This window comes from Coenobita brevimanus, chromosome 57, assembly GCF_032717465.1.
Source record: "Coenobita brevimanus isolate Jiangsu-jjx chromosome 57, ASM3271746v2, whole genome shotgun sequence".
NCBI classification, from domain to species: domain Eukaryota; kingdom Metazoa; phylum Arthropoda; class Malacostraca; order Decapoda; family Coenobitidae; genus Coenobita; species Coenobita brevimanus.
In genome coordinates this window covers 28,606,308-28,625,884 of record NC_137010.1, presented here as the reverse complement: position 1 = coordinate 28,625,884, position 19,577 = coordinate 28,606,308, and the positions used below count along the sequence as shown (strand labels likewise).

The following is a 19,577-nucleotide window of genomic DNA, read 5'->3' as shown; positions in this document are numbered from 1 at the left end:
CTCGTCTTTGGTCTCATTCGAGCCTGCACCTGGTTGAGGAGGGTGCGATTGCTCCTCATATATTCCATTCCCTTGGGGCCAGTACGGAGAGGAGTGTGATATGTGGTAGCTGAAGATGGCGGCGAGTTCTTGCCATATTGCGCTGGTAAACTCTGGGGCATTGTCTGAGTGCAGGGCTTGGGGAATACCAAAGTAAGTACGGGAAGGCGTGGCGGACGTGAGCATCGGCAACGGCGTGGTGTTCCTTGGCCGGACAGGCAATGAAGAATTTCAAGTATGTAGGTGATGATATACTCGTAGCTGGCTTTAGGTGGTAGAGGGCCTACTATATCCACGGACAACATTTGCAGTGATGCTTTCCGACGGGCCAGGGGTGCGGGTGATATCCTTGCCTAGCACGCAGGCCCAGCAGGCCTGGGTGATTTGTTTGGCCAGGTTGGAGGGGCTGGGCATCCAATAGGTATCGTTGAATACTTGCGAAAGTTTCTTAGTGCCGGGATGAATCTCGTTGTCCGAGTGGAGGTGGGTCATTGCGTCAAGGGCGGTTTTAGGGTCGAGCACTATATGCCCTGATTGGGTGAACAGGTGATCGACCTCTTGGTGGAGCTTGGAGAATACCTGTGGAGGCATCCAGTGGGGGCGATCCTTGTTGTGCCACTGTTGCAAGAGGTTGGGCTCAACGTGGACGGAGTTAATTGGTAGTCGGGACAGGGCGTCGGCACTGCTGTTTAGTTTGCCGGGACGATAGGAAATCTCATAGCTAATGCTGCTCCCTGTGCATACTGTTGTGCTCTCAAAATCTGCTTATATACTCCTTTTTCTGTGCATTATACTTTACACATTTCCTGCTTTGACAGATATCTATTATGTTTGTTCCATATAACACTGGCAGTTAACACAACACTTTTTCCAGCATGTCTTTCATAATATTTTCGAGCAGCTCTGTGCAGTTATACTGCAAATGATTGGCCAGTCACTCTTGCCTTTTTAATCAATAACTATGTGTACACCTTGAAGGTGAGAAAGGGTTTGCATTAGAATGTTCTAATAATTACTGTACCTTCCTGGGTTATAATATTTTTGCACGTGATAGGTCTAAACTTAAAGGAAAAAACATGGATATTATCAATACTCACAAAGTCCTAACTACGTTAAAAAAAGTCTTGTTAAACGTTTGTCATTCAGCCGCATAAAAAGTGCCTTCAGCATCCAAATATGAACAGTGTATTCCAGGCTCGCGAACGTTCGCTTCCGGGCGGGTGGAAGCGTAGCATTGGAGGCCACCACTGGGGACGCTGCGGACCTCACCAAACAGCTTATCCCCGGAGTGGACGCTGTCAGTTATCCAACATTATCATTGCCGTCCTCGCGTAACATCGCACACCGCTGCCAACCAGTGTAATAACCGAAATGAAACTTAATCACTGGTCTGACCGAGATTCGACCTCAGGCCCTCGCGCTTCACACGAGTGCACGTTACCTCTGAGCCAAACAGAGAATCCCTACATTGTTTCTTGGCAACGCAGGCTTTTATAGACCTCATTACACCTCTGTATGCAGTCAGGTATAAAGGACAATGCATACAATGGCTGCTCTCGATTAGTGTGTTCTTCACTGTAACGAAAACGGCTGAGCGCTCTGGGAAACATGTAGGCTACCCATCAGCGAATGACAACCATTCTATAACATATACTCAGAAGCATTAGCATAAACGTTCCACATTTGAACACACACGAATACCGAACTACCCATCTATAGTCAGACGCCATAATTCCGTAAGGGGTGTCCGCTTGTCCTTCAGTTAGCTGTTTTAAGTGAAGGGGCAAAAACCCTCCGCCAATCCACTTGTTGACACGTAGGGAACACGTATGGGTTGGTTATATGGTTAGCCTACCACCCAGCGTTGTAAATGGGTTCCTGGCATACAGGAAACCATTAGGCTTGACAATCAGTGTAAAGCCACCTGAAAAGGAAAGAAGGGTAATAAAAGTGACATGAAAGATTGGAGAAACGGAAGTAGTGAGGGGAGACACAGAAAAAGAATGATAAAGATGAAGGAAGTAGGCTGCACTACATCAAGTTAGTGGATGATGGTCGCCACCACCTGCCACAGCCATACTTCGTTGTGTGCACCACTTCCTACCAAACTCCATTCCCGAAAATAGATACACAGCATATTCTGTGTTCCTTGATCATTCCATTGCACACACACACACACACACACACACACACTCGTCATTCTATTTTTTAACCAACCACTGCCATCCTAACAACTCAGGAAGGTAATTGAAACTTCTGGTGAAGCATTACGAATAACCATGTTTATTTACAGAGACAATTACGTACACAGACAGGGCATTGGATTGGCACTGCCCCCTGTCACCAGAGGGCGCGAGGTGATGCTATTCATTATGCTACACGTTCCTTAATAAATTCTTATCAAGGGAATTCTTACTCAGTTTTTCATACACAAAAATCTCAGTTCGGTGAAATATTAACTTCTAGAAAATGGATATATTTTATGTTTACCTGTCTCATACCAGAATATATATATATATTTTTTACAACTTTTACATATTCTTAAAAATAATGTATTCATGTTTACAATGCTCCTGTAAACAAATACTGCAATGATTACCGGTACAACATAAACCTGTTTCAGCTCGATAGATACAATACCCCAACAATGCTACAATACAGCCTTGTGGGCCAACTTTAAAAATAACAACAGAATAAAACCAACATTTCGTTCTTAAAATACTTTCACAGTTTAATCAAGTCCGGGTTGAAATCACCGACGGGGCAAGATTTTCTACCAAAGGATAGAACAGGTACACGCCTTCTGAATCGATCACCAAAACTCCCCTCCTCCCCCATCTCACTTTACCATTATTTACTCCCATGCGGTCACCAGCATGTTACAGGAGCAATATAAAACTGTCATGATGGAAACTCACCAGAACAAAGGAGGGAAGGCAAGCAAACGATAGGCTACACCTTACCTCACGCACAGCCGTTAACTCGAAAAATATAGGGTTCTGTAATTGATACTTCAATCCAATTCATGGCACGGTACTAATAGGTTGCCAATCGGATTTTTAATTTACTTTTCCCCCCTGAAATATTAACTTTGATACCAGTAAAGCCCCAATAAATATTATTGCAAAAGTTTGTTCATTACCACTATATGACCCTGGTCTATGTTACCACAGATATGAATGTCAAATCCACGGTATTATTATTATTATTATTTTTGGCTGTGCATAATGCTGTATATTTTTAAATCTTGATTTTACAAATGTTCGTTATAAAATGTCAAAATACTCCGTTCATGAACCATTTAATCAATGTAGAAACATCAGTTTCAACTTTGCACCGACCTAACGAGTGAAGCCAGTTTGGCGTCATAACACTGTCTTTGTGTTTAATATCTTCTCAACAACATAACAAACTATATAGTGGTTTACACATAACATTACTTGAAAGATAGGGAGAATTAAAGAAAAATGCTTTACAATGCCAAAACCAATGAACCAATAGGCCAATAAACAATTTACTGTACTTCATAGGGTAAAAAAGAATGAAAACTCTGTGGTACATATTGCAAATGTTGAAAGTTTTGAAATCAAACAGGAAAGTGTATGGTCTGTGAAACTGGGGCTAAATAAGAGAATTAAGAGTTCTAAGAAAACAAAAATTACACGTATAAAAAGAACTGAGAATATTTACAAAGTCATTAAATAAAAGTTTGGCTATACACTTATGAAATAATGGTTATCACAAGTGTGATGTAGCTACATTTAGGGGAAAAAAAAAAAAAAAAAAAAAGAATTACATTATTACCTTTTACTACGAAAATGGCCTCAAATTATGATCCCAGTCTGGTTTAAAACTTCAACTACACTACTGTATGATTGGGTATTGTATTTTTAAACTCATTATCATGGACATGGTTTTAATGCTTTATGGCAATGATAACAGTTTTAAATTCTTTCTAAACGTACTTTGGAAAAACTTAGATTGTAGCAGTCTGAAGAGGTCAGAAGGATTAAAAGAAAGCCAGAAGAGGTCAATATTTCAACACAGGGGGCACCTTATTATGCTGGTAAGAGAACTGCCCTAGGTCAAACACCAGCCCCTTCCAGACCCACGGGAGGTGATGATGATGAATGATGATGAACGTGATGACGGTAGTTGTATGCTTGTCATTATGTAGATTATAACTAAGAAAGTTTGTGGCTGAATCGCAAAGCAGTTACCCGAGAATCGTGTCACAAGTAGCTATCTTTGAATCGTGACGTGAGCATATGGGCATCGCAATTCAAGATGTCTTCGAATCACAGCACAGCTAAGAACTGTGGCCTGCCCTAGAATCACCAAAACACGTTATCTTAGAGTCACTGCCTTAAAAGAATCACCAAAACAAGTGTCTTACTGTCACAAATCAGGCAACCTTAGATTTACAATGCGAGTGCCACTGAACCAATGACACTGAGAATCTGTAATTGCGAAAACTTGGTTTCACGATTTCGGCAGATCCTCGTCCTTAACTTCTTGATGCTGGGCGCCGTCTGTTGAACCTGAAGCGATTGCGAACCTTCTCTTTGGGCTTGGGTGATGTGGCGGCCTCCTCCTCGACGAGTACCGTCTCTTCCTCCACAGCATCCTCAGCTTCCAAGGCCAGTTCTCCCTCACCCACCACTTCCTCTGGGGCTGCTGCCACTTCTCCCTCAGTGTGAACCTCCTCTGCAGGGCAAGTGACAAGGGTAAACAAAGTTACGTACTGAATGTATGTATGCAGGTGTAGGTATATCTATCTATCTATAGCCCGACTCCCTAATCCCGCAAAGGGTGGCCGCAGACAAAACGCCTCCAAGTCGCTCTGTCACCCACCATTTGACCACCCTCCCCCAACTCATCCCCCCCTCCCTCATATACCTCTCAACTCCATCCCTCCACCTCATCCTCGGTCTACCTCTCCCTCCCTCCACCTCATCTACATACATCCTCTTAGTCAGTCTTTCATTCTCCATTCTCTTCACATGTCCAAACCACCTCAGTGTATTTCTCCTAATCTTCTCAACCACATCCACATCCACCCCTCAGCGTTCCTTCACTTCTTCATTCGTCAACCTGTCCCTCCACGTCACTCCACATGCTCCTCTCAAGTAACTCATTTCCACTGCTCTCACTCTTGACTTGTTCCCCTCTTGCAAGGTCCATGCCTCGCTTCCATACGTCAGGGTAGGGATCACAATACTATCATGCAGTGACTTCTTAACTTCCATACTCACCTCCCTATTTCTCATCACTGCTTTCAGTGTACCAACAACCTTCCTTCCCTGCTGTACCCTTTTATGCACTTCATCCCCCAAAGTTCCATCCTTACTCATCACACTACTCAAGTACTTGAATGCACTCACATTCTCCATATCCTCACCATCCAACCTCACTGCACACTCTGTGACTTCATTCCTCTCAAACACCATAACTTTACTTTTGTTAACATTAACTTTCAGATTCCTCCTCCTACACGCTGTCCCACATTCATTCACCAAACCTTGCAACTCCCATTCATCTTCACTCAACAGTACTGTATCATCAGCAAACAGCAGCACCGGAAGCATCCAAATCTCACCCTCATTCATTAGAGCCACCCCCACATCCACTGCCCTACCCTGCACCTCCTTTACAACTTCATCCATGTATATATTAAACAGCCATGGAGACATCACACAACCCTGTTTCAGTCCCACACTGAGATCAAAGAACTCACTCAGCTCACCATCCACTCGCACCGTAGCCCTAGCTCCCTCGTACATACTCTTCACAGCACTCAACAATTTCCCCTCCACTCCATATATTCTTAATACCTTCCACATAACTTGCCTATCTATTCTATCATAAGCTTTCTCCAAGTCCATGAAGGCAGCATACACTTTCCTTCCCTTCTCTAGTTACTTCTCCACTAAACATCTTAGAAGAAATATCTGATCTACACACCCTTTTCCCTTCCTAAATCCCCCTTGTTCTTCTCCAACCAGCTCCTCTGTCATATGCCCAACCCTATCAATGGGTATTCTACCATATATTTTACCAGTAACACTAAGAAAGCAAATACTCCTATGGTTACCACATACTTCTCTCTCCCCTTTTCCTTTGTATAAAGGAACAATTATACCTGATTTCCAGTCCTCTGGAACCTTCCCTCTTCCCAAGCCAATCTACACAACTTCCATATCCACTCCACAACAATCTCACCCCCATACCTAAGCATTTTACCACACACTCCATCAATTCCTGGGGCCTTTCCCAACTTAATCTTCTTCATCGCTTCCACTACTTCCGCCCTACTGATCTCTTCCTCCCTCCTCTCATCTCTTCTTCTCCCAGCCATTCCCCAACCACTTATACTCGCACTGCTCTCACTCTCTACATTCAACAAATCCTCAAAGTGCTCCTTCCATCTCCTCAATTTCTCTCTGTTCTCCACCAACAATCTATTATTCCTATCTTTCACTCCCCTACTATTTCCCCTTTCACATTGCCTTACTTTCTTTACCTCCTTCCAAAACAATTTCTTACTCTCCCTCCATTTCACATTCAGATTCCTCCCAAACTCTTCATCCACTTTCTTCTTACTCTCCTTCACCAGTCTCTTAACCTCCCTTCTCCTACTCACATATACTTCTCTCTCTCATCTCCCCTACCTCTACTCGCTAACCATTCACTATAAGCCTTCTTCTTTTGTTCCACAGCTCGTTTCACCTCATCATTCCACCATGCTGTCCCTTGCATCTCCTCCTCACTCCACAAACCGCCTCACACGCTGGGCCTATCTCTTCTGAGAATATCTTACATACGTCTTCCACCCCTTCCATCTGCTCTAGCTCATACCTGCCCAATCTTTCTTCCACTATGCTCTTATACTCTATCATTTTCTCACTATCTTACAATTTCTCCACTCTTCTCACAGGAGCTGCTTCCTCCTGTCTTCCCCTTCGTCTCCTCAAACACTTTCTTTGCAGCTCTACCTTGGCCATCACTAAGTGATGGTCCGAGACTCCATTCCCCCACCCTCTTGCATCCAACACTTGTCTTTTCATTCGCTCATCCACACACACGTAGTCTATCATTGCCTTTCGTTCAACAAGTTCACCATCCATCCTCCTCATTACTCTCCATGTATACCGGTGGATCATCTTATGACGAAAGTAGGTGTTGGCTATTGCCAACCCCTTACAAGCACAGATGTCCACCAAAGCACTTCCATTCCCATCTACGTCAGCTGGCACACCCCACTGACCAACCACTCCATCCACTAGTACATTCCCAACTTTGCCATTCATGTCTCCAATCAACAGCACTCTCTTGCTCCTCTCAAACTTGTCCATACACGCTTCTACTCTCGCCCAAAACTCATCTTTCACTCTTGCCACTCTATTCTCTGTCGGGGCATACACACATACGATCGCCCACGCTTGTATACCTACTTTCATCCTCACCCATACAATCCTTGCACCCACTGTTCCATACTCTCTTATATTCTCCCTCCACTTCTTGCTTATCATCAGACATACTCCCTCTCTTGCCCTCTCATTCTCATTGACTCCCACACATATTCCTAAACCATATTCACATTCTCTCACCCTTTCACCTTTCCATTTAGTTTCAGTCAATCCACAAATATCCACGTTTGCATCCTCAAGCACCTGAACAATCTCTCTTTCACTTCATCATTCACTCCTCTCACATTCCACGTTCCCACCCTAAGAATGTCCTTTGTCCGTTCCTTAGTCGTCAACGTATGGTCCGTCCGGGTCCGAGGCGCTTTATTCACTTTTTTAGATAGTTCTTTTTACGGGGTGGGGCACTAACCCACCACCAACCCTTTTAGTCGCCTCGTACGACAAGCAGGGATACTGGGGGAGTATTCTTGAAACCCCCCTACCCCCAGGGTATATATATATACAGGTATATATATACTGTATATACATATATATATATATATATATATATATATATATATATATATGAGAGTACACTACATTCAGTGACTTAAATACAGTACATACATACAGTAGCCTAAACTCTCATCCTAGCGCAACCATCCGGTAACTTCAGTGGGTGACAGACCAAATGTTTCCTGTAATCCAGGTAACTGATTAAATCAAATGGATGCCTGCTGGTCTAGTGGGTTCAGGCACTCTAGTCTGATGGGACCCATAAGGGTTTCCATCTGATGGGTGGTTGGGGATTATTGTTCATATAATGCCACTCAGAGACAAGCATGACTGGTCAACCTGCCTTTTATATCGGAACTGAGTAGTCTAACGTCGGGTCCCAACACTCCTGATGAGGCAAACAAGGTTGATTTATATATATATATATATATATATATATATATATATATATATATATATATATATATATATATATATATATATATATATATATATATTAGTGTTTGTGTCTAATATTAGTAAGAAAATCCCCTATTACCATCCTGAGGTGTTGGAGCGCAGGTCTAGGATACCGAATTACTGAATTTTATGGGCAGATGACCAGTTTACTTAACATCATGGCACTGACTACATGACTGAAACCCTCTCAGCTACCTTTTGGAATGAACCCTTGCACACTACTGTGGCATTCACACTGACTTGGACACTCATACTACAGTGCGAGACTATCAGGCTTAAGGATTCACATACCAAACATTATGAAATACAGGGTAGGGAAGAAAATAGTTTCTGATAATGGCATTATGAAAACTGAAAGTAAAATACTGGTAAGTAAAACTTCATAGTAGGTTACTGTATAACAAACAATGGCAAATAAAAGACATATCAGTTAACTGATACAATGGCAAGTAAAATATGACACTCTTACTAACATAAAATTTGAGCACTGAAAGTTATTATGATGTACAATACCGAACACTTGGATGATCATTACTGAATATTACTGTATACAGAATGGACACGTAAATTTAAAAAAAAAAAAAAATAATAATTATCCGCTTCATGCACTTACTCAGCTTATTAATAATCTGCTTACTGTTTGAATTACTTTTCTGTAAATGAAACCAGAAAAAAGATTATCGGTGATTTATGCTGTCAAAAGAGAAGTCATTTTAGTGTACTAAGCAACTATATCAATAATTAAAATAATTACCCTCCCTTAAAGAAAAGAAAATATGAGGCAGAATTTCTACGGACTTAATTTTAACCTACTGGAGATTTAATTATTATGGAAAGGCATTGGGTTGCTGAATATACAGTATACCAGCGTAAAGACACTATCGGTGAAAAATGAGTTTCATGCCGTTCTTAGTACTGGTATTATCTAGTCACTAGCTGTTTATAAAGGTTGGTCAGGTCTGGTACATGTAACTAACGTTCCTCCTTCATATTGTACCAATCTACTCCTGCATCAGCAGTTTTGATTTGAACAGCGTTAGAAGACTGTACCGAGTAGTCACAGTCAATAATTCCTTTACAGTACCTTGAAACTATGAAAACCCAACTACTCTTTGTAACTAACATCAGTATAACAAGCAAGCATCTTGGCATCTAGGTTAATTGGTGTGATTACTTGAATGTACAACGGAACTGCTGATTGTACATTAAAGGAATAATTGCGTGTAAAAATTCCTGGGCCTGCACAAGTTAAAAAATACTCTGCAAACTAAGCAGCTTGGCTGCCAAATTCTGATGGATGGCTGTATGAACATGGGAATGTGCTAAGCGATATTAGACTATATATATATATATATATATATATATATATATATATATATATATATATATATATATATATATATATATATAGCCTACCTCACCTCGGTTTAGGGTGAAAAAGGTCAGTATATACTGTACACACACAAATCACCCGCGTATCGGAACCTGCATTATACAAACCTCGACATTTTCCAAACTTCCATATTGAATTAACAAAAATAATAACAAATACTGTACATGACAGAAAGAAATTTTAATTTCGCACCCGTGAAGAAACTCGCACAGTGGCTGGTAGGTGGCGTGAAACCGATCCCACGGAAAACCGATGGATTTGAGGTCAAAGATTTTTTTTTTTTTTTTTTTTTTTTAATAGGCTGGGGAAACTGTGCCAGAGGAAGATGTTACTGAATAGTTGGAGTATGATGAGGGTGACCCAGGATATTAAACACTGCCTGATGCCGAAATAGTACTGGATCCCACTGACAAAGCAAGAAGTGATGACGAACCTGCCGCCCCTATGCCTAAGGCTGGGAAAGTCAGGGAAGCCTTTGCAACCCTCATTAATTACTCTAAGCACCCAAATGCTATACTACCTTTCCAAATGGCTTCAAGCTCCCTCTAAGAACTTCGTGACCTGTTCATCAGAAATCAGTGCAAATGGGCAATCAAGCGAACAACAATCGACTTCTTCAGGCTGACCGCTCTTGTAACATTGCCTTCACCATCGCATATACCACCACACCAACCACCCACCTCAACAGTACCTCATCCATCCACAATATTTATGCGTGATGACGGCAGTGAGGATGCGACAGAGGAGGAAGGCTTGTAAATTATGAGTAATGTAATGCACCTACACTATACAAACAACTGTATGCCTAAAACACTATTTTTGTCATCATACGATTTTTCCTGGTATTATCCGACTCTCCTTTGGCCCAGTTAGTTAGGATACGCTAGTCATTACTGTTGTGTGAGTGTGTGTGTGTGTGTGTGTGTGTGTGTGTGTATATATATATATATATATATATATATATATATATATATATATATATATATATAAACATATATATATATATACTGACCCTACCTCACCTCGCCTTTGAGTGAGAAAAGTCTGAATGATGATGACAGTGATGATTACAGCTCCATGTATGAAGTATGTGCGTACTGCACATACTACCTACTTTAATATTCTCAGTATTTTATTTAATTTCATCGACATTTATGTGCCATGTACAAAACTAAATTGTTAAGGAAATGGTGCTGGGAGCCTCCTAAGCCCTCAGAAATCTGGCCCATGTAGGGAGGCTGTCTCTAATGGTAGGCTACTAATAACTGGTCCTTGTGTCGTGTTGCTGGTCAGGTCATCCCAGGTTCCGCTGAGGTCTGGTCAACTGCACTCTCCCTGTCATTAAGTCATCCAGGGCTTCTCTGGTTCGTTGGGTCACTTGTTAACACTTCTCCAGGTTGTCTGGTCACTTATTAAGGCTGCCACAGGTCGTTGGGTCATTCGTTAAGGCCTCAGCTGGTCCTGGAAGCTTACGTCAGGTCAACTCCAGGCCATCCATCAGTGGCTGGGGTCAGGTGACCTCAGGGATAGGGGAAAGAGTATTAGCAAAATGTGGGGTTACAAAATGGTGCACTCCGATCACCTAGTTACGGCTGCCCTAGTGGTCCTCTAGTGGCAGGCTGGGGCTTGTATTCTCATGCGTTTAGGAGGCTTTCTGGCACCTCTTTCTTAGTTATATCTCTTGAATATTGCACATTAGTATTCTCTTGTATGCCATACGCAGCATTTTCGTACCGACACAGACTGCATAAATAACACAAGAGAATATTAACATGGCATAATGCAGACGCGTAAGAATGGGGTGACAGGGAGCTACCATAACTGAGGAGAATATGGATCTGAAGCAATGAAGGAAATATAGAGGAGGCAGAGGCCTACAATATTCTACCTAAAAAAAAAAAAAATTGTATATGCTATATAACTAACTTAGTGGTTGTTATATAACATTATATAATGATGAATTAAAATACCAGCCGAGGTAACAGGGTATATGCTATTATAAGAACTTTTGAATTATTTCGAGACAAAACTGAGATTCTGAGTTTAATACAGCTGGAAGTTAATGATAAAAGTAAACTGATTATACTACCGCCAACCTGTTGCAAGAGGGACACTGACTCTTCCTATTATTCTCTGATACTGATAACTCCTTCAGTACCATGAAATATTTTTATTAGTTTTTTCATACCTCCCACTGAATGAACTCGGCTTAACCTTAGACGACGAGACATCATTCCAAATCTGAAGAAAATCGTCTAGGGAAACCTAACTTATAATAGCAAATTTTCGTCCGCATTATAAGATTAATGGAGATGTTTATTGCCCTTAGATGCCACGAGGCCACTCCTAAGCTGCTTAAATCGTGTGGCGGTAGAAAAAAAAAAAAAAAAAGTATGGGAGATCTTTCCCAGTGGAAGGATCAAAGTAATGGTGCCTGTGCAGAAGGGGCGCAGAGGAGTAAGGGAAAGGAAGCGGTGGAGCGGGAGGGTGAGGATGGGGTTGGGGACAGGAACAGAGGCAGGAGAGAGATGTGCGGAGGGTAGGATGAGTGTGATCCTAGGAAGAGGTGTAGGAGGGAAAGGTGTATGGAGAGACGACAGAGAAGTGAAGGAAACTGGAGAAGATCTGTTGTGGAGTGAGGAATGATGGGGAAGACATGTTCAAGTGAGGACAAGATATGATTAAGCAGTAAGTCAATAAGTCTGCCAATGAGGACTGGCAGAAGGAACATCTCCATGAGACGTCAAGGAGTCCCAGGCTAGGCTACAGTAGTCCTGAATAGTTACTCCCTTCGCTACAATGACGTTTTTTGGGGGGTTCTAAACTATGGTGGACACCTACTGTATATTTCTTCAGTTCCCTTCTTTTTTCTCTCAAATTATTTTCAATATGGTGTGATTTTTTTTTTTTTTTTCACAAACTGGCTTCATCCTTGGCACAATTATTCATTGGAAAAATACCTCCCGACACTTTTTTTCTTTCTTTTATAAATACACTTTTCAAAGTGTTTAATGGCGTCAAGACTTAGGCGTCAAAAGTCAAACCATACAAACACAAATTTTGGAATCTTATGTTCTTGTATGTTCATTAATCACCATGACAATTTGGACAGAAGTATGTCACTGTACAGTCAGATCAAAAATGATCTTTATATTGGTGACCTCTACATACGTCTATCTATCTATTGCCAGACGCCTCAATCCCGTTCGGGGTGGCCACAAACAAATCGCCTCCACGTCGCCCTGTCCCCCGCCATTTCTCTGCCCCGCTCCCAACTCACACCCCCCTCTCTCATATACCTCTCCACCCCATCCCTCCATCTCATCCTCGGCCTCCTCCTCCCTCTTCCCCCCTCCACCTCACTCACATACACACTCTTCGTCAGTCTTTCACCCTCCAACCTCTCCACATTGTCACCAACCTCAGTGTATTCCTCCTAACGCTTCCTATCACATCCACATCCACATCACAACGTTCTACATACGTGTGACACGAAATGTATTTAATATAATCCTCGTTCGTATGGTTGGTATGCCTGAGTGAGATACGGACATATGCAGGTGCCAATGGGATATTTGACAATATCGATGTATGTGGTTGCAGATATTCAATGACGTTAGTGTAAAGATAATTTTTGATCCGAGTGTACTCCTGCCGTGTGGTGAACATCCTACTTTTCTTAAGAAATGTTGGCAGTCTTTATCTTCTTATTCCTGCTACCTTCAGATGATTTTATTCCCCTCAGGAAAGACCTCTCCTACAATGGGTCAAATCGTCTAAAGGTAGCAAGGATTACCTATTTAATAAAAATAAGGTAATAAATGCATTGAGGACAGTTGACTGGCTTACACTCCTGATGGAATTACTTGTCCTGTCACCATTAAATTTCTCCAGCCCGAGGAGCCAATTTTTATTCTATCTGCGCCATTTAGCCCACATACAATTTATTCAGCTTAAGGGTTGCTTCGAACCGAGGGGGTTTGATACAGCCTCCATTAACCCCGTAATTTTAAAGGGGCTCTCTTGAGCTATGTAAAATTTGTTTGACGTTAGGTACAACAAAATGAAATGACGTCCTTGGGATGACGAGGGGGTTAAATCTTTACTCTGGTTGGCGTCTTAAACAACTAGACCACCCAGGTTTGGGAAAGAAGGGTTTAAATTCGAGAATGAAACGGAAACCTGGAGTACTGTACTATCATACATAAAAGTTTGCCGACATCTCTATGACGGCCATGGCCATGGAAAGCACTGAATGAAATAGTTTTGTGTTCAGGAAGAAATGAGAAATATGGAAGGCACGACATACTGCTGGCCGGGGACTGCTGGTGAACTTTTGTCTGTGACACTACACGTGTGTGGGCGGACTGGACTGTCATGGAACGGGTTGGAGGTGTTTGTAATGAGGCCGACTGATGGTAATTATGTACGTGGGGTGAGGTTAGGTTAGAGGGCAGGGAGAGGCAGGGTGGAGAGGCAGGGTCAAGAGGAAGGGAAAAAGGGGAAAGGGTAAAATGCCATTATGTGAGGGGAGTAGAATGAGGGGGGTGGAATGTAAGGGGGTGTTAAATGAAGGTCAGGTGGGTAATGTGAAGGAAAAGAGGGTGGCCTGGGGAGCAGTGAGGTTATGTGAGGAGGAGGGGGGGGGGTGGATGTCTGGCTAGGGTAGGGAAAGAGGTAAGTGAGAGATGAGGGGAGATGTGGGGTTAGATGTACCTGCTAGTGTTGGGTCCTCAGCGGCGGGGTCTGGGTCCTGGGCTGGGGTGGGGGTGGCCTTGCCGGGGCGACGTCTATTCTTGCGGAAGAGTGAGCCGAAGCCACCCCTGCGTGATGCCCGGGTGGTGGTGGTTGGGGTGGGGGTGGTGTTGGGTTGGCTCTGCTCTGATGTCTTGGCCTTGCTACGGAACCTGTTGAAGAAGCCACCGCGCCGCCTATTGCCACCACCACCACCACGCCGAGGAGTTTCTTGGGCTGGTGCTGCCTCCTCCTCCTCCTCCACTGCTGCGTCCTGCTGCTCTGTGTCCCCACCTGCTTCATCATGGATGATTTCACCTTCGTTCACCTGTTCTTCAGCTGGGGTGTCCTGGGGTTCCTGGGTGTTCACTGTCTCCACAGGGGCAGGGGTTTGTGCCTTACGACCCCGTTGGTTCCCACGTAATTTAAAACGAGAAGCCAGAGATCCTGACCCTCGGCCGCGATTTAGAATGGAGGAGCGACGTGGTGGTGCAGTAGGGGTTGTGGCATTCTTCTCTGCTCCCTCTGCATTGTCCTGGGTGGCCTCTTGTGGGGCTTCCTCGACATTATCTTTGGCAGGGGCGGGTGTGGTGCGGGAGCCTCGCAGTCCACCAAATCGATGTCTGTTGCCACCAGGTCGTCTCAGGCGGGAGCCATGTGAGGCCGGTGTTGGGGCTGGGGCTGGACTGGGACTGGCCTCTGTGACCTCTCCCTCCACTGCCCCATCCTCTTCAACAGTGGGTTCAGTGGTGGCCTCAGAAACCGTCGTGCCACGTCCTCGGAACCTGTTGCGGAGGCCACCCCTATTGAAGAGTGATGTGCGGCCAGAGGAGGGGCGGGCAACAGTGGTGCGAGGGGCCTCTGTGGTCTCACTATCATTCTCGGTTTGGGTGTTTGGCCTGAAGGACCCTAGTCTAGTCTTGCTGCCGAATCTTGACCTGAAGTTGCTGGGGCGTGGTGTGGCTTCATTAGCGCTGGTCGGGGGGGTCTCTTCATCCTGGGTGTCCTCTGTTGCTCCATTACGTAGGCGGTTGTTGAAGCGGCTGCGAATGGAGGAGCGGCCAAGTGTCCTGAACCTATTGGGGCGAGAATCCTCCGGTTTCTCTGTTGTTGTTGTGGTGGTGGTGGTAGAATCTGAGTCCTGAGACCTGCCTCGGTTTCGGCTCCCAAATCTTGTTGCACCACGCCGGAACCCAAACCTTTCACGGCCGTTTGGGGCTGCAGTGGTAGTGGTGGTGGTAGTTGTAGGTGGTGGAGTGGTGGTAGTGGTGGTGGTGGTGGTGGTGGTAGTAGTGGTGGTGGTGGTGGTAGTTGGCTCCTCTGTGCTAGGTTCAGGCTCTGGCTCAGGTTCAGCCTTAATTTCTGATGCCTCAGTAGTGACATCTTCTGGAAGGTATGATGGGGCCTCTGTGTCATAATCATAGTAGTAATCTAGCGCTGCCTCGGTGTCATAGTCATAAGCTTCAGGCACCTGTGTTGTTACTTCCAGCATATCGGCGTCAGCAGCTTTGGACAGTGCATACAAGCTCACCGCGGACATGGTGGCGGGCGACATGGGTGTGGTTGAGGGAATTTCCGCAGCTACTGTCGTCTCCTCCTCCAACTCGGGGATCTCAAGAACGCGGCCACCCCTCACCGACCCACGTCCTCTGGTGGTGGTGGACTCGTCAGCACCAGTGACATCGGGAATTAGTGGGATGTCCTTGTGTTCCTGGAACCCTAAACGAGATGACTCCTGGAAACGTGGTTCTCGGAATTTCTGGGGAGGAGCGGCTGTGGTGGTTATGGCAGAACCACGTGGGGGAAATCGAGTCTGGGTTGGCAGCTTGTCTTCTTCAACTGTGACACTGTTCTGTTGCACTCGGCCTCTGAAGCCTGACCTTCCACGGGATGATGGCCCTCTTGTGTCAAAAGTCCTTCCTCTGGGGATATCCTCAATATTGTTCTCCTGCTGGGGCTCAATTTCAGTTCTGCTTCTTGTCCTGGTGCTACTGAACCGCCCTCTGGTATTGCTGCCACGTCTGCTGTTATTTATGTTGGTCTCCTGGACTTGGTTATCCTCGGTTCTGCTGGAGCCTCGAGTCCTGCTGCTTCCTCTAGTCCTGCTACGAGTGGGAAGTGGTGTGGTGTTTATTGTGGTGGTGGTGGTAGGTGGAGGGGCTGTGGTGGTAGTTGTAGTAGTGGTTGTGGTTGTTGTGGAAGCGGTGGTGGTATCGGGGAAATCTGTAGTTTGGGGTATAGCAGGATCAACATCCACAGCTCCTTCTTCATAATCATAAACGGGGTATTCGTCATCGTAATAGTAAATGTACTCATATTCATAGAGCTGTCCATTCACCTCCTTAATCTCAATCTTGCTTCTGGTTCTCTGTTCTGTCTCGGCAGGATGTAGGAGTTTCTCTTCTTCTGGACCCACTCCTCCGATGCCACCCTTGCCATTGCCAAAGTCTAAGTTGCTCTCATCAAAGTACTTCCCGTAGAGGTCGTTCTCAGGTGGATTCTGTTGTTCTTTCTCGTTCGTGTTGAGGATCTCGATGTTCTCACCCTGGGTCTCATTCAGGGAGTCAGGATGGGGAGGGTAGGTCACATACTCGTAGGTTTCAGTTACTTCAGTTCCAGGCTCGGGTTCTGGTTCAGGTACTGGCTCATTGGCAGACTTGGCATCAGCCTTGGGTTCCTCAGCGTAGGTCTGTTCTGGCTCTGGTTCGGGTTCAGCATGGGGTTCCTCTGGGTTCTCTTGCTTCAGTTCCATGTGTTTCTCCTCGTGGGTGTTCTCTTCTTCCACTTCAGCCTCGGGGGCACCAGTGAAAGCCTCTGCCTCAGCCTCAGGAAGATAAGAGGATGTAGCAGCAACATCAACTTCCTCCATCACTGCCTCTGTTGTCACCTCCACTTCAGCCTCCAACCCAGGGACCTCCGTCTCTGGCTCCACTTCCACCACCGGCAGAACTTCATCAGGAGTAAGCAAGATGTCATCCAGTACCGGAAGTTCCTGCGCAGCTTCCTGAGGGACTTCAGCTGGTTCCTGTACATGTTCTTCAGGCTTCTCGCTGGCCTGATGAGTGTCCTGTTGAACTTCAATGGGTTCCAGTGAGACTGCTTCAGGCTTTGGTGCAGCTACCAAGGGTTTCCGTGGGGCTAACTGAGGCTTGAGTGGGGATACCAGGGGCTTGAGTGGGGATACCTGTGGCTTAAGAGGGGCTACATCGGGCTCCTCTGTGGGTTCCTGTTCAGGTCTCTTGGTCTGCTGGTTGCGAAGAGATGGCCTGCGAGAATTGTGACCAAACCTGAGCCGGGTGTTCAAAGTTCGAGGCTTCTCCTCCGTCTTCTCCTCCTGCTCCACCACCACTGGTTTTACTTCCTCCTCAGGCTTTGGTTCCGGTTTGTTTTTTAGCGAGGATCCAGGACGCAGCCCAAGCCTCAAACTAGGCCGCGGTCTAGGCAAGCGGAGTCTAACGTTTTTCTGTTCATTCTCACTGGCCTCATCAGGCTCAGGTGCAGCTGTAGTTGTGGTGATGGTTTCTGTGGCGGCAGTTGTGAAGCGGCGACCAAGGATGTTGGCGCGGCTGCGAGTGCCAAAGAGGAGGCGGCGACGGTCCTGCTGTGGGAGTCCTCCACACGCTACCACCACCACCACAAGCACCACTAAGCTCCACCTGCAAAAGTTGTCAGTATTTAGTTCCTAGGTAAAGTGTTATTCACATTTATTATTATTATTAAATCAAGTCACAAAAAGAAAGACTGATTTGCTAATTCCCTCCCTCTCTCCCCCTTCCCTCCCTTCTTTTGCTGTTTTCTCCTCTGAAATGCAACTTCACATTTACAAAGGGTAGGATTATCAACATTGCCATTCAAACCCAATTTCACTCTTATAACGGCCTGGAATATTATTATCTTTACCTAAAATTCTCATAGTTATAAAGAGTGGGAATACTCGTATCATCAACATCCTATCCCAACAACCAACAATTACGAAGGGTGAGCACAGCAGAGAGAGAGAGAGAGAGAGAGAGAGAGAGAGAGAGAGAGAGAGAGACCTAACGATGCAGTCTGCTCGAGTAATATATCATTATCCTGGCTCTCATAAATTGCTGGTTTCCGTATTATTCTATTACTGTTTGCTTTACGAGAGATGACTTTGGGATCTACTTTATTAGAGCATGAAAATACCCAGAGAAAGTTTTATATATGATAGTAGGTACATGTTTAATTAACAGTTATATAAATAATGCCACACAAGAGAAAAATCAGAAAATTACCAATATTTGACATAATATACAAATAATCAAACAACGTAATATAAACAGTGCTTTATAATGTACATGTTCGTACAAAGTGTCAATTTAATGAACCTTTAGATATCATGGTCGCACAGAGGCAATTAATTCTTGCCATCATCAAACGATTCGGTTCAGCCGAGAGAAACCTAGCACACAATGGCTGAAAATATCGACTGTCTCAATAACCACAATCATTACGCAATGCTATGATAATTATAATAATAATACAGCAGATGTGCAGTTTTATGTTGGTTATTCAAAGAAAATATGGCAACTACATACCCAATCCTGCAATAAACGAGTACATGCCAATTTGAAAGAATTACAAAACTAAAAAAGTAGTGATGGTAGTCGAGATACTGTACTAGCAGCAGTTTGCGGATGCGGGTCCATTCTATCGAAAAAAAAGAAAAAGAAAAAAGAAAAAAAAAAAGAGGATAACTGTAGTGGGTCAGTTGGCTTATGCTTGGCAGCTCTTATAAACGTAAGACTAGAGTAAGACAAGGATAAGAAGGCGGCTCTCCTCGCCTACCACACCCTCCAGCCGAAATCGTTAGGAAAATGAGAAGTAACATCACACAGTAGAGAAAAACTGACATGAAAATTTTATAGGAAAGTGCGAAAGGGGAAGAGACTGTGGTAGTGAAACCTGAAAATGAAAAAGAATAAATCAAGAACAGAAATTATCAATATCCTACCCTTACTTGTCATATGCTTATCTAGCCTATGCCTGAAACTCAATGGAAA

General features: G+C 44.3%; 1 protein-coding gene across 1 annotated transcript in view; it reads right to left on the bottom strand.

Moving 5' to 3' along the window:
- Positions 1-3,867: 3,867 nt before the first annotated feature.
- LOC145401949 (uncharacterized) overlaps positions 3,868-19,577 on the bottom strand; it is a 111,483-nt gene continuing 95,773 nt past the window's right edge. Inside the window, exons 2-3 of the mRNA XM_080274055.1 lie at positions 14,533-18,206; positions 3,868-4,746 (exon numbers count right to left, since the gene is read on the bottom strand). Of these exons, the coding sequence (XP_080130181.1) occupies positions 4,547-4,746; positions 14,533-18,206 (3,874 nt within the window). The 3' untranslated portion in view covers positions 3,868-4,546. The remainder of the gene's footprint in view (positions 4,747-14,532; positions 18,207-19,577) is intronic.